The following is a 14,183-nucleotide window of genomic DNA, read 5'->3' on the forward strand; positions in this document are numbered from 1 at the left end:
GGCTCATTCAACTGTTTTGTCCAACTGTGATTACTTAAAGCTACTTAAAATTTGTGACATTTTTAGCTTATGATTCATGTTCAAATTTATATACCCAGAGTCTGCAATGTCTCAATTTTCAAAACAGTATGCTATTGTGGAATGTCACTCAGTGAAACCTGCAATAAAAAAGATGACTCATAATTGGTACTGAGCCTTACTGTTCTTGTTATAAAATGTAACTCTCACACAACTTTGTTAACGAGATTTCACAATATCAAAATGCATGATTAATGAATTGACAATAGCAAAATACAAGCAGAATTCTCCAAAAAAGAAAAAGGAAAAGTGAACTCAACACATAAAGGGGAAAAGTTTTAAAACTACCTTGGGTGGTTTTAAACTATCATTTCACCAGGAATGAAATGATGAAGCCCCGTGGGAAGCAGGCAGGAGGACAAAGGTACACAGAGTTGCTGACATCTGTAAATAGAAGCACCACACTCATTAGCAAGGAAGCCCGGGGACGTGGCAACGGTGACAACTCAGTTATGAAACTTAGTACAAGAAGCCAGGCTTTCAGACTCTGCCAGGAAAGCCTTCCTCTGTTCAATGCTATTAATTTGCAAGCTGTGATAATGTCATCGAGGAGGTCAATGGTTTTTTCTTGGAGGTTCATGAAAATCCAAGTTTGCCAAGCAACTTATCAGTGTAAATACAATTACTGTGGCAAATAAAGAAACACTCTCCCGATTTTTAAAGGGACCTCAGAAGACTTCTTGATAAACAAACCAGAAAAAATGAGCTATGAATTATATATGATCCTCCTTTATTATAACAAAATTGTCTGCCCTTTGCCTTTGGCTTTCTCTACTCTTGAAATTATAATACCTCATCTCCAGTTTCTTCTCAGTTCAACTTAATATGTTCTTATTATTTGTGGCATTACCTTCTTTGTTTACATTTTTTTAAAAGAAAGCCAGTATTCTTGTTTAATCTTGATAAATTTGGGTGGGTTAGAGGCTTCAGAGAGAAGCAAAGTAACATTACATTGTAAATTCCATTAGTGAAGTTGTCGGACAGCTTGTTCAAACTAATTTTAAGGTTTGGATTTTCTCTTTTCATTTTCTTATTAGGACTTGCAGTCAGTTTCTTCGGGTTCCCAGAGAGTCCATTACCAGGTAACATATAATTGACTCTCCTTTCTTACCTTCCAGCCAAGAGAAGTCCATCCTTCCGCTTACATCTAGAGTCTACATCTTCTGTAGGAGGGCGTTTGCTGTAAGAACACAGTAAAGTTGGGAGGCTTTCTGGTGTTTGTCATTGAAAGCAATTCATGCGTAATCTTCCTCAGTGTACTCGGGTGAAGTCTCTTCTGTCACCCTGATTCTTTTGCATTTTACTCATTTGGGGCCCTTTTAGTACACATTTGAACTACAGATTTTCCCTCAGATTATATGGAAAAGCATTACATATTGAAATTTTTCTAGTAACAAACACCAAAAAGCTCCACTCAAGGTAGCTTAGCAGAGGAAATGTTTTTGGGATATTGTCATACACAAAACATCCAGATCAAGTGTGGATTTCAATGTACCTTTGTGTGTGTGTGTGTGTGTGTGTGTGTGTGTGTGTGTATTTAGGACAAGGTCTATGGGGTATACAGGAACTCACTGCATAGATTAGACTCATAGTGATTCTCCTGTTTTCAGCCTCCCAAGTGCTGGGATTACAGGCGCGCGCCACCATGCCCAGTCTCAATGCCATCTCAGCATGCCCTGGGAGCGGGGCCGGCCCAGCAGGCCTGGGGATCGAACTACTGGCCCCTGCGTCTGCCTAAACAGATGCTTTAATCCGCTGAGCTATTTGACCAGCACTTCAGTGTACCATTTGACCAGGAGTCATTCTCCATTTTCCTGGTGATTGTTTTGCTTTTTTCCCCCTTTTTCTGAAAGTTTCACTTCTGGAGTAGATATTTTCATAGACCAAGACACCTTCCCTTTTTATCCTGGGGGGAGAATTCTCTGCTTTCCATATAGTCAGCAAACCAAAGTTCTAAACTGCGATCCCTGGTAATGCATGCCATGCTGGCCCTGGAACCCTGGGCATGCTTTACCAGCCCCCAAACTGAGCATGGTGGCACATGCCTGTAATCGCAGAACTGGGGAGGCTGAGAAAGGAGTATTATTATGAGTCCGAACTGCATGCCAAGACCCAGTTTCAAAAAAATAAAATTTTTTTACATGCAATCAGATTGGTTCACGCTTGGTCTTATGGATTAGACCTAATAAACCCAGTCTGACTCTCTTTGATGTGATCCACAGCAAGTCTTCCAGAGAATGCAGTTCTTTGCTCAAGCTGACATGGAGATGCAGTTCCCCCTCAGTGTCCCCAGCCTCTTCCGCCAACCTCTTACACACTAGATTCCTCAGGCCCAGTCCAGACCCCGCGACAGCATTATTTGCAAGAGTACAGAGCTGCCATAAAGCTTTCAGATGCAAGTCCTTTCCTCTGAGAGGTCCCCGAATCCTCCCCTTAACAACAAGGGTCTTTCCTGAAATAGGGATCATTAGGCAATATAGTTGTCATGTGAGCACAAACTAAAAAGGCTGTGACGTTACTGTCACTGGGAGATACAACCTTATAGGCCTGTTTCTTTTCTGCCTACTGCTGACTGTCATTATGTAGTACATGACTATCTATACTGTCTAACTTTTAAAAAGTATTTATGTGCCTTTCTTTATAATGATAAATAATAATACTCCTTTGCATATATCACAGTAATCAGGGAAGGCGTGGAGGTTCAAGCCTGTATTCCCAGCACTTGGGAGACTGAGGCAGGAGGATCACTGTGAGTTTGAGGCCAGCTTGAGCTACACAGTGAGTTCAGGACAGCTTGAACTACACAGAGGGAACTAGTCACAACCAACCCAACCAAACAACCAACCAACCCACCCACCTACCGACCAACCCACCAAAAATATTTTTCATTCTTCTTCTTTAAATTACTTTTATTGAAAAACAAATAGCAAGAGACAGTTTCAAAACCGATTAATAGGACAGTTTCATTAATTAATACATTGCATATTGTTGTCTTCATGGTAGTTATTCATACTATAAGATGCAGACATGATATCCCATCCAAACACTATTAGTACAAATCTTTCTTCTCATTGAATTAAAGAGAAAGTAGCTGTATATCTATCCTATTTTGTATACAGATACAAAATTGTCCTTCATTTTTTCGTTTAGTTTTGTCAGAGATGGGCATTCTATTGCTGTTTAAATACAGTAGGTGCATGAATTCAGCAAAATAATCCAATATAGTAGTCCACAATAGTAGTGGGTTATCCGCAGGACTGGCAATGTTAGAAGTTGTTGACTTGAGCCTTTTACAGCTCAGCATATTGATATGGCTTTACTTTTCATACCTTGTTTTTTTACTTTTCTGCTGAATGGTTAAGACCAAGATAAAACAAGACCTATATAACAAGAAATGTAACTTTTGTATCTCACAAGGTCAGTCAGAACCCCTCTGGATTTATCCTGAAACCCTGTACTGCAGTTTGTAGTTCCTTTGTTAGTTTCAGCCATGTGGATGAATCATGGCCATTGCTTGATCAATTTGCTCTCTGTGAAAGCCTGAGAGAATGTTTTCTTTCCATGTGATTCTCTTTAGGCACACTCGACATCACTGAGCACTTTCGTGTGTGTTCCTATAATCTCCTTGATCAGAAAATTTGTGACATGACTGAGTTACAGGATGTTACAGTACAGGTTCTTTTATGTCCTGAGTCCTCACTGACCTTGAAAGGCTAGGGCCAAAACGTTGGTTGTCTTTGTAGCCTTTCTTTTTCTCTAATTTTTGGTCTGAAAACTTAAGTTGTTAACCCCCCAGAATTAATGCTATTATGATATTATTACACCAAAGATATTATTAATGATATTATTGTGGGAGGACTGGTGTCCTTGTGCCCACAATGCTTAATGATATTATTACACCATGACATAGGCAGTTGAGCTTAACCTCACTATCTGTCTGAATATCAAACATCTTAGATATAGCATGGAACAGGTACTTTCCATCAAGTATTGATATGTTAAACTTTAAATCCCTACAGAATGTGAAGAGAAAGAAAGAAAGAAAGAAAGAAAGAAAGAAAGAAAGAAAGAAAGAGAGAAAGAAAAAAATTGGAATAAGCAATTACATATTTTATACAGAAATTTAAAAAATCTACCCATATACAGCATTGTAGCAGGATAGTCCTATGACATTTTTTTCTTGTCTTTTGTTTTCATTTATTACCCTTTTTAAGCAAACATTTTCTTGAGAGACAGTATAGCAGTAATTGATATGACATGACAAACAATATATATTTAAAAGATCAGAATGACAGGCATTCTGAGCATGACCCTAGTATTACACGCTGCTATTTAATGCAGTTGCTTAGTTCACAGGTATCAGTGTACATAGTTAGTCAGGGTGAGAAACTTACCAACTAATGGCTAGCTTCAAAAACCTGCTGAAGATTCTCAGGATCATTGCCTTAACCATCGTGTGCTTATAAATGTATGGTTTTGACCTGTTATGTTTCCTAGCTTTTCTCCTTGCCCTCTGTTCATTGTTTAATCCTTAAATTCTCACTTTCCTTTTAACTGTGTTGTACCTTTCTCTTTTTAGTTCTTCTTTGAGTTAGGGAAACTACATGATATTTACACATGTGGGTCTGGTTTATTTCACTTGTGAGTATATCTTCAGGTGGCATTCACTTAAATATAAAGGCTTTGAGTTTATCATTCTTTATGGCTGAGTAATGCTCCACTGTATAAAAATACCACATCTTTTTCATCAGTTCCTCAGGTGACAGGCATTTTGGTTGTTTCCATGATTTGGCTATAACAAATTGTGTTGCTGCTAGAATTAATGAACAGATTCAGTAGCATAGCTGGGTACAAAGTCAATACCCAAAAGTCAGTAGCATTCCTCTACACAGACAACAAACACACTGAGAGGGAAAGTAGAGAAACAATACCTTTTACAATAGCACCAAGGAAAATGAAATACCTTGGAATTAACCTAACTAAAGAAGTCAAAGATCTTTTCAATGAAAATTACAGTACTCTTAAAAAAGAGATCATAGAGGATTTCAGAAAATGGAAAGATATTCCCTGCTCTTGCATAGGGAGAACCAGCATTGTGAAGATGGCCATACTTCCAAAATTGCTGTACAGATTTAATGCAGTCCCTCTCAGACTACCACCAACACACCTCCAAGACCTAGAGAAACTGTTCCTAAAATTTATTTGGAACCACAAAAGATCTAGGATAGCAAAGGCAGTCTTAGGCAACAAAGACAAGGCAGGAGGCATTACAATTCCTGACTTGAAATTATACTACAAAGCTACTGTGATAAAATCAGCATGGTATTGGTAACAAAATAGACCTGAGGATCATTGGAATAGATTAGAAGATGCAGAAGCCTTTACAAACACACTCAGCCACCTTATCTTCGACAAAGGGGCCAAACATGCTTACTGGAAGAAAGATAACCTCTTTAACAAATGGTGCTAGAAAAACTGACTCTCTACATGCTGAAACTAAAACTTGACCCAGGTCTATCACCATGCACTAAGCTAAAGTCAAAATGAATTAAAGATCTAAACGTTAAAACAGAAACATTAAATCTCCTCGAAGAGAAAGTAGGAGGAACTCTTGAAGACAGGGGTAGGCTAAAAATCAAATTGCACAGGTAATACTTGAAAGAATCAACAACTGGGACCTCCTCTTATTGAGAAGTTTTTGCACATCAAAAGAAATTATCAACAAAGTGAAAAGATAACCACAAATTGGGAAAAAATATTAATCACTCTCCTTTTGAGGAGAAGGCATGTACTGGGGCTTGAGTCCATGGCCTCCACATGCTAGGCAAGTGCTCTAGTACTAAACTACGTCCTCACCCTTTCTATTGTGACATACGGTCTTGTAGTTGCCCAGGTTTGCCTCAAACTCATGATCCTCAGATATGAACAGTAGTGTAAAGTTTGATTTTAGTCTTGGTTTAGGTCCTCATTTTGGGTTTTAAAATTATTTATTTTATTTTATTTTATTTTATTTTATTTTATTTTTTTGCAGAACCAGAGATTGAACTCAGACCCTTGCACTTGCCAGGGAAGCACTTATTCAACTGAGCCATCTCCCTGGCCCCTTATTTTGGGTTTTGAGGTCTGTTTTCAATACCTGAATTTCAAGTTTAGCTTTTTTTCCATAAGTAAAAATAATAATAATAATAATAATAATAATAATTTAAAGATGGCCTAATTCTTTGCTACTGTCCAGGTGATTTTGTCTCATGCCAATAGGCACCCTCTACCCTCATCTGTGGTAGCTCATGTATCTGGACGCTGAATGACAGGAATGTCCTGAGTGTTTTCAGAGCTGTTTCCATGTCAGTGAGCATGTCCCACAATCCTAGAACCCTTTTGAATCCTGGTTTAGCTCCTCATTTTGTATTTGTATTGAAAGGAGAAGAGATCACTTAGGGTCATTTTATCCTGTTTAAAAAAAATAAAATAAAACAACTTCTGAAGTGTTTTCTTCATCAACCATTAGAGGGAAACTTACACCTTATCCTTCAGACAAAACACACCATACTTCACACTATTTATTAGTCTTTTTCCCAGAGCCACTGCACAGGTGTGACTGTGTTTTAAAAGGTTTGGTGCCTTTTTAAAGTTGCAGCTGCTGTCTAACAAGTGGCACTACCAGGTGTAAGATTTTGTGGCCGGGTGTGGTTGCTCACCCCTGTGAGCACAGCATTTTGAAAGCTGAGGCAGGAGGATTACTGTGAGTTCTAGACCAGCCTAAAGTACAAAATGAGCTGCAGATCAGCTGAACTGCAGATTGAGACTCTGTCTCAAAAGGACAAAAAAAAAATTGTAGGGCTCTTTTTCTGTTTTTTATGTTTTGCACTTTTTACTCATGCACATTTTGAACATTTAGAACTACATCACGGTATTTTTAGTGTTTGTCCCAACTACTTTTATGATGATCATGCATTTATTATTGTCTGCTATAAAGTTGTTTTGGTGTTTGGGTTTTAATCATGAGTGCTTTTACTATGTTTTAATGCCATCTCTATAAATATCCACAGAAATTCAGAGGTGAATGAAACTCTAGAATATGCTGTGGACATTTTTTTCACTTACTGTTTGCTGACATAAACATGCACAAGAATTAACAATATCTTTCTGACTGTGTCATTGCCTTGCTTCATTTTTGTTTTTGTGCAGTCAAGTCAAACCCTGGTTTTAAGACTGCTGTGTTGTCAGTGAACCATCCAAAAGCTTTACGCACTAAGCTTAAAGGATAACCAAGGTAGTGATGGAAGCTGAGCATCAAGCATGCCATACCCTCTTCATGACAGTGAGAGCAGGAAGTAGAGCTGTTGACTGCAGGACCTTTCCATATTAAGAAATGTCAAAAGATCAAGTAGCTCAGGATCTGCAGCTTAGATAAGAAACTTAAACAGGAGAGAGACTGTGTCAGAATTAATGCGGCCGGAGCACAGGGTCAGGGTGTTGAGGAATGCTCTGAGCACAATAAAGGAGAGAAGGCAGAGGCAAGGAGCTGGGGAGGTAAGCTTTTGCAGTGGAATGAGATCTTAAGGGGGAATGAGTTGGAGAAATGATGAATAAAGACTTTTGTTCTGTAGCACGCTGATTTTGATACACCTGTTAGATCCAAGGAGCTGGTAAATAGGAAGTTGGATACATGAATATGAAAGCTCAGGGAAACATCCAGGCCTGGAGGTAGAAGTGGGAAAGTTATCAGCAGATGAATGATGCTCCTCAGAAAGAGGAGCCCGGAGAAGATGCCTGGGAGGGTGGTGTAGTTGAAGAGGAGGACTGGTGTCCTTGTGCCCATATATCCTCAGCAGGGTGGTGATCATAGATTCAGGATAACAGTCATCCAGAGCCAGAGAAACCAAGAAAAGCACAGGAAAGATGGAGATCAAGAGGAGGTGGCATCCTAGAAGCAAGACTGACATACCTGATAAAAGAAGGATCCATTGTTGTGCCAGATGCTGCGGAGAGGCCAACTTGATGGGAATGTTATCTATAATTTTTTTTCTAAAGATACAGGTACAAATAAATGGCTAAAGAAAATTACTCCGTGCTGTTAATTTTTAGATAAAGAGTAGTTCCACCAACTGGCAAGAAATTTAACACTGTATCTTGTGTTTTGCGATGTAGAATCTGTTAGTTTCAGAATCTGACTGTTGTAGTGCAGGTCAGAGGTGGTCTCAGAGAAACAGCTTTAAGGGACAAGGACAAGAAGGCCCTCTGTGCCTTTTAAGGAACTTACATATCAGATGATATTAAAAATTCTTAGAGAATTAACTGTGAAAAGCATGAATAAGTACCAGTTAATTTTAAAAAAAAACTGGAGCAACTCCTGTCAGCTCAGTAATCTGCATCTGAGATTTTAGCAGGCTGTGTTCTAGGACTAGGAAAGAAGAGAAATGTATCATCTGTATTTAGTACAGGGTCTACAGGGTCTTACTATTTAGATCAGACTCACAGTGATTCTCCTGTTTTCAGCCTACCAAATGCTGGGATTACAGGCGCACACCACCATGCCAAGTCTCAATTGCTGTCTCAGCATGCCCTGGGGGCGGGGCTGGCACAGCAGGCCCAGGGATCAAACCCCCAGCCCCTGTGCCTGCTTATAGGTGCTTTAATCCGCTGAGCTATTTGGCCAGCCCTTAGCCCAAGACTCTCACTGGCAGACCACATGGTAGTTACTTGCCAGCTACATGTTTCTTTGTGTTAGTTTTTTTCTTTTTCCAAATGCATAGTGAACTGCTAACAAAGCACTCGAACCCAAAGATGACATCTGGAATTAGCCTAATAATCCATGATGGGTTATACAAGAATGCGGTGGGTATTTATAGCTGACAGTTTCTGCCTACACCATTTCTTAAGTCCAAATCTGAAGGTCCCTCATCTTAATGCCATCTCTGCAATCTGTAACTCATACCATATCAAGAAAAATATCTTTTGTGAAGATTTAGGGCATTTTTGAGGTTGTCCAAAGTTGAAATTCATCAAAAAAAAAATTGATTGTATCTACTTGACAAAAATTCTTCCTGAGATAAGTACTATGAGAAAATTCTGTTTCTGTTCTATCCCTAAAAATTATTTCTGTGCTTAAGCACAAGATGCACATTACTGGGGGAACAGAGACAGATTCACCCATTGCAGTGGTTTTGCTCCCCATATTGAACTTTTGACCGTGTCTTAAAGTACCTTCTTGGAGTCTGGATCAGAGGCCAAGACGCGACTATATATCATACAATGTGCAGAGTAGAAACTCATGAAAGAGTTATTCACCCCAAATACTCATAGTAGAGCTGCCGAAATGCTGAACCACATTGACAGTGTTCCACATGAAACTGTGGTCCATAAGCTAATGGAAGCCCATATCAGTGATGGCAAACTGCAAGCCCAAGTTCACATTTTCATCAAAAAGTGCCAGCACTGCAATTAAACCTGAACACTGAGGTTTTTGTTTATAGAGACCAACTCATACATGAATAGCCGTTGTCTTAAAAGAAAAACAACTTGTATTCCCTAGGCTTGCTACCACCGTCCTTGATGCAGGATACGGAAGAAGAAGAAACGTCAGGAAGAGGAAGAGTAGTGAAGGGAATCAGAAAGAAGCATCTTCAGGTTGAGCTAGGGTAGAGTAGAAAGGGCTCTGGATGTAGGTAGCGTTACTTGTTTTTCTGGTCACTTTAAGTTCCCCCATTTGCTCATGTTTTCTTGTTGCTGACTCACAGCATCTGACACCCATAATTTAACACCCAGGAAGCACAGGTCATAGCTAGCAGCCTCAAATGCAGAAACAGCATGGTAGAAAGGCTTGCTGTGGGGGAAAGCTGTCATATCACGATAGCCAGGGAGCAGGGAGAGAAGGGAGGAGCCAGAGAGGAAAACATACCTCTCCAGGCCACACTCCTGGTGACCCACCACCTACCAGGCCCCACCTCTTACCAGTCCATTTAGCCCTGAACTCACCCCTGGACCCATCCACAGATGAGTATATCAGCCTGTAATCCAATCACCTTCCAAAGGCCCCAGCTGTGAACACACAGGGCTCTGGGAGACATTCTGGGTCTGAACCAAAATGGCAAAGATGAAAGTGAGTATGTTTACTCCACTAACACTGCTTCATCCTAGGCAGATGCTATTTTCCTACAGATACTGGATTTGCTCCTCTTCTCTTGATGCTGCCTTTCTTATCTACCTCTCTCCTTTCTCCAAACTTTCTGCCTTCATTTGCTTTTTGGATTATAAAGTTTTCTTTCTATGAATTTTAGGACAAGGTCTACAGGGTGTATAGGGTCTCACTACTTAGATCAGACTCAGCGATTCTCCTGTTTTTCTGCCTCTCAAATTCTGGGACTACAGGCATGCTCCATCATGCCCAGACTCAATCACTGTCTCAGCATGCCCCAGGGGTGGGACTGGCATGGCACCCTGGGGATCGAACCCCAGCCCCTGAGCTCTGCCTAAGCAGGTGCTTTAGTCCGCTGAGCTATCTGACCAGCCTGCTTTTTGAATTATAGAAGGGTCCTTCGAAGTATAAGGTAAAACAAGTCAAGAGTCTTCCTGGAAATTATTTGATCTTAGAGAAAATCAGGGACTCACTAGGAACCTGAGTAGTATTTTGGAGTGGATTGAAGCTGGCAGAAATGGGTCAAGTGAGGACAGAGTGAGAATTTTCTTGGGCCAGGTCTTTCAGGAGTTTCAGCTAAAGGCATGATAGAGATGAAGACACAGAGAGCCATGTTGTTACAAACGGAGGACTCTCCCAAGTGCAGGCACTCTTAGAGTGTCCGGATGTCTCCCATTCCCATCTTCCCCCACGCTCGCTGTATTTTTTCATCTTTCAGAGCTGGTTCTGAGTGTGGCTGTCCCGTGGCTGTCTCTTGCTGCTGGAGAGCTGTGCGTAGCTTTGAAGTGAGAGGGTTTAGGTAGAAATAGCAGTAGCGATGCTATTATGTGGGGCTGTGGTGGGATAGAGACACGTGAGTGCATGTTTGCAAGAAACTTGGTGGTAGAAGAAAATGAATGGATATATTCATTGGTGTCAGGGATGTTGGGGCAGACAGATGAGAAATTGGGTTGGATAGTTGAGTGAGGGACTTAAAAGTAACTGAATGTCATTAACTTATGCAGAGTTACCCAGCTCAAATGACTTCATTTGTCCTTTGCTTATGTTGTTTCCAAATTTTATGAAAGGAGAAGCTCACATTGAAGACATAGTTAAATGGTAGGCTAATGGTGCCTAATTGGAAACCTATTAGCGTATATAATGAGGTTTCTGTGTCTTCATCAAATTACATGTGCATCAGCTATGAGTCACCAAATGTAAATTAAGGGCAGGTTCACTCTAGGCATGCCTCATTTATAATTTTATTTATAATTCATGTCAGTGGCTTTCTTTTTAAATTTTTTTCTTTTAATCATTTATTTATTTGTTGGCTTGTTTATTTGGTACAGGGTGTCACTGTGCAGCTTGGACTCATAGTGATTCTCCTGTCTTATCCTCCCCAGCACTGGGATTATAAGCATGCATCACCATGTCCAGTTTTGGTGGCCGGCTCAGCCAGGGCTGGCACAGCATGCGGTACTGGTGTTCGAACCTGGGTCCTTGAGCTTTCTAGACAGTTGCTTAGACCACTGAGCTGTCTCTCCAGCCACATGTCAGTAGCTTTCAGAAAAAAATATTTATCTCATATGTGTGAAAAATATACATATATATGAACTATCATATATATATATATATATATATACACATAAGAACTGTCTGATTTGCATATATATGTTATATACATATAAAGGCCATATATATTAAAGGTAGTAGATTTGCTTGTGCGTATGTGGCCATATTTTTAGTGTGAGAAAGAGATTTCCCATTATAATATATTAAATGAGAGTTTTGAAATGACCATTGTTTGATAATCTCTTATGTAAAGAATATGTACTTGTGGAAGATTACTGTATTTAGCAGAGGAGCATGGTGGACTTAAGGGTCTGTCATATGACCTGCATTATGGAGCAATGTCAGTGGCGGTCATCTAAGTCACGTCATCTACATGAAGCAAAAAAAAAAAAAAAAACAGATCAAAAATGACCGAATCAAGCATCGTATCTCTTTGAAGGATCTTTGGTCTGATTAGGCAGCTCGGGAGGGCTGAGGGTCCCCAGGCCCTAAACTGCTGGAAGTGATGGAAGCGAGGGTGAGAGGTCCGGTTAGGTGACCATGTGGGCTGCCTCTGCCAGGTCGCTGTGTCCACACCATCACATTCCTTAAGTGTCTACAGCCAGATGCTTTTGAAAGCCACATATTTTTATTACACGTTTATTTTAACGTGCAGAATTCACAAATTCAGCATATTTATGACCATTTGTGTTCTTTTTTATGTATTTCGGACAGAGTCTACAAGGTCTCATTACACAGATCAGACTCATAGTGATCCTCCTGTTTTCAACCTCCCAAGCACTGGGATTGCAGGCATACACCGTCACGCCCAGTCTCATCTGGCATCTCAGCATGCCCCCGGGGGAGGGGCCCAGCACAGGAGGGCAGGGATTGAGCCCCCAACTCCTGCATCTGCCTAAGCAGGTGCTTTAATCTGCTGAGCTATCTGGCTGGCCCTCATTTGTGTTCTTGTTTAGTAACTAAAAACACTACAGGGTACAACCTAGAGTTTCTGTGAGCTAAATCTCCCCTGGGGAGGGATGCTTACACCCTGGGATAGACTGTTGTGGGTTTGTTTCTCTGGCTTCCTTTTTTTCTTTTCTCAGGCCTCATTTATGATCCCTATTGCATCATCTGTTATCCTCCTGAGGATGCCCTTAAATCCAGGGTTCCCTGATGCCAGGGCCAGCTACTGTACCTGCCAGTAACACAGTGAGACTTACCTGGTGGAGTTGCCCCACCCACCGGAGCTAGGAATGGAGATTTTTGGACGAAAATGGCAGCAATTCAATATTACCTCTCTACTAACATCGCCCACTCATTTACTTGCTGGTTTCTCTCTTTCTGTTTATTTTTTAAAATAACATAGTGTAGCTAGAGAAGATTAAGAAATCATTTGCATTCTATATAGAGCCCGGCCTCCTGATGGGGTCATCGCTAGTCAGCAACATCCATTATGAAGAGTGTAAGGATCAGGGCTTTCAGCGGTCAGTTCCTTCATGACAGTCTCCTTCTGTCATTCCCTTCTAAAGTTATTCAACATGCAGTTGATATTAGTGAGATTCACCGTAACTTTTCTAAGCGATGCATGCTGTGTAATCTGCCTGGTTTTATACTCTTAGCTTGTCTTAGTGTTCAGGTTGCAAGTAATACCAGCTGCTTGGTTTTAACTTCCCGCCCTAATTAGATCTTAGGACAGCACCTTTCTGGAGTTCATCCTTCTATACCTTTCTACACACACACACACACACACACACACACACACACACACACACACGTGCACAGATATGGAGTTTGAATTGTGTGATAAGAAACAGAAAGATAATTTTGGTAGCTAATGAAAGCTGAAACCTGGAATGTCCTTGAATGCTAGGGTATTCAGAAAAAGCTTTACAGCTATCAAGATAGGTTTAGCTTTTGCTTTCTTCCTGTTTTTGCTTGAAGTGAGTGTAGAAAATTCTGTTCTTTCAAACTTGACAAATCCCACCCATTTTTGAAAACCTCAGGTAGCTCTAATTCTTGTAGAAGCTATAAAACCTGATATGTAAGATCATGATCTTATTTCTAGAGCAAAAGATGTCTCTATATACAATTGCTTCACGGTTGGAGACTTTTGGGTAATTTACTTAATTAAACTTTCAAAAACAGCAGTTCTTTACAAATTGCAGCTGTTCGTTTCTAGCTGGGTATTAGTGCAAAAAACGGTCAGGGAGAATCATAGTATAGATAAGGGGCATGTAAGAGCGGGATTATGCAGGCTTCTTAATAACAAAAGGAAGAACCTACATAAAAGCATAGACCATGGTTTAAAAATCATTGCCATTTAAATATTGTAGGTGTGTGAATTCAGCAAAATAATCCAATATAGTCCACTAGTCCATCATAGTAGTGGGTTATCTGTAGGACTGGCAATGTCAGAAGTTGTTGACTTGAGCCT

At 40.3% G+C, this 14,183-nt stretch overlaps 1 protein-coding gene across 1 annotated transcript in view; it reads left to right on the forward strand.

Moving 5' to 3' along the window:
- Positions 1-14,183, forward strand: part of Dgki (diacylglycerol kinase iota) — a 306,437-nt gene that overhangs the window by 211,995 nt on the left and 80,259 nt on the right. Inside the window, exon 21 of the mRNA XM_023712766.1 lies at positions 1,116-1,160. Within this exon, the coding sequence (XP_023568534.1) occupies positions 1,116-1,160 (45 nt within the window). The remainder of the gene's footprint in view (positions 1-1,115; positions 1,161-14,183) is intronic.

The sequence above is a fragment of the Octodon degus genome, unplaced genomic scaffold, assembly GCF_000260255.1.
Source record: "Octodon degus isolate 3935 unplaced genomic scaffold, OctDeg1.0 scaffold00027, whole genome shotgun sequence".
Lineage (NCBI taxonomy): Eukaryota > Metazoa > Chordata > Mammalia > Rodentia > Octodontidae > Octodon > Octodon degus.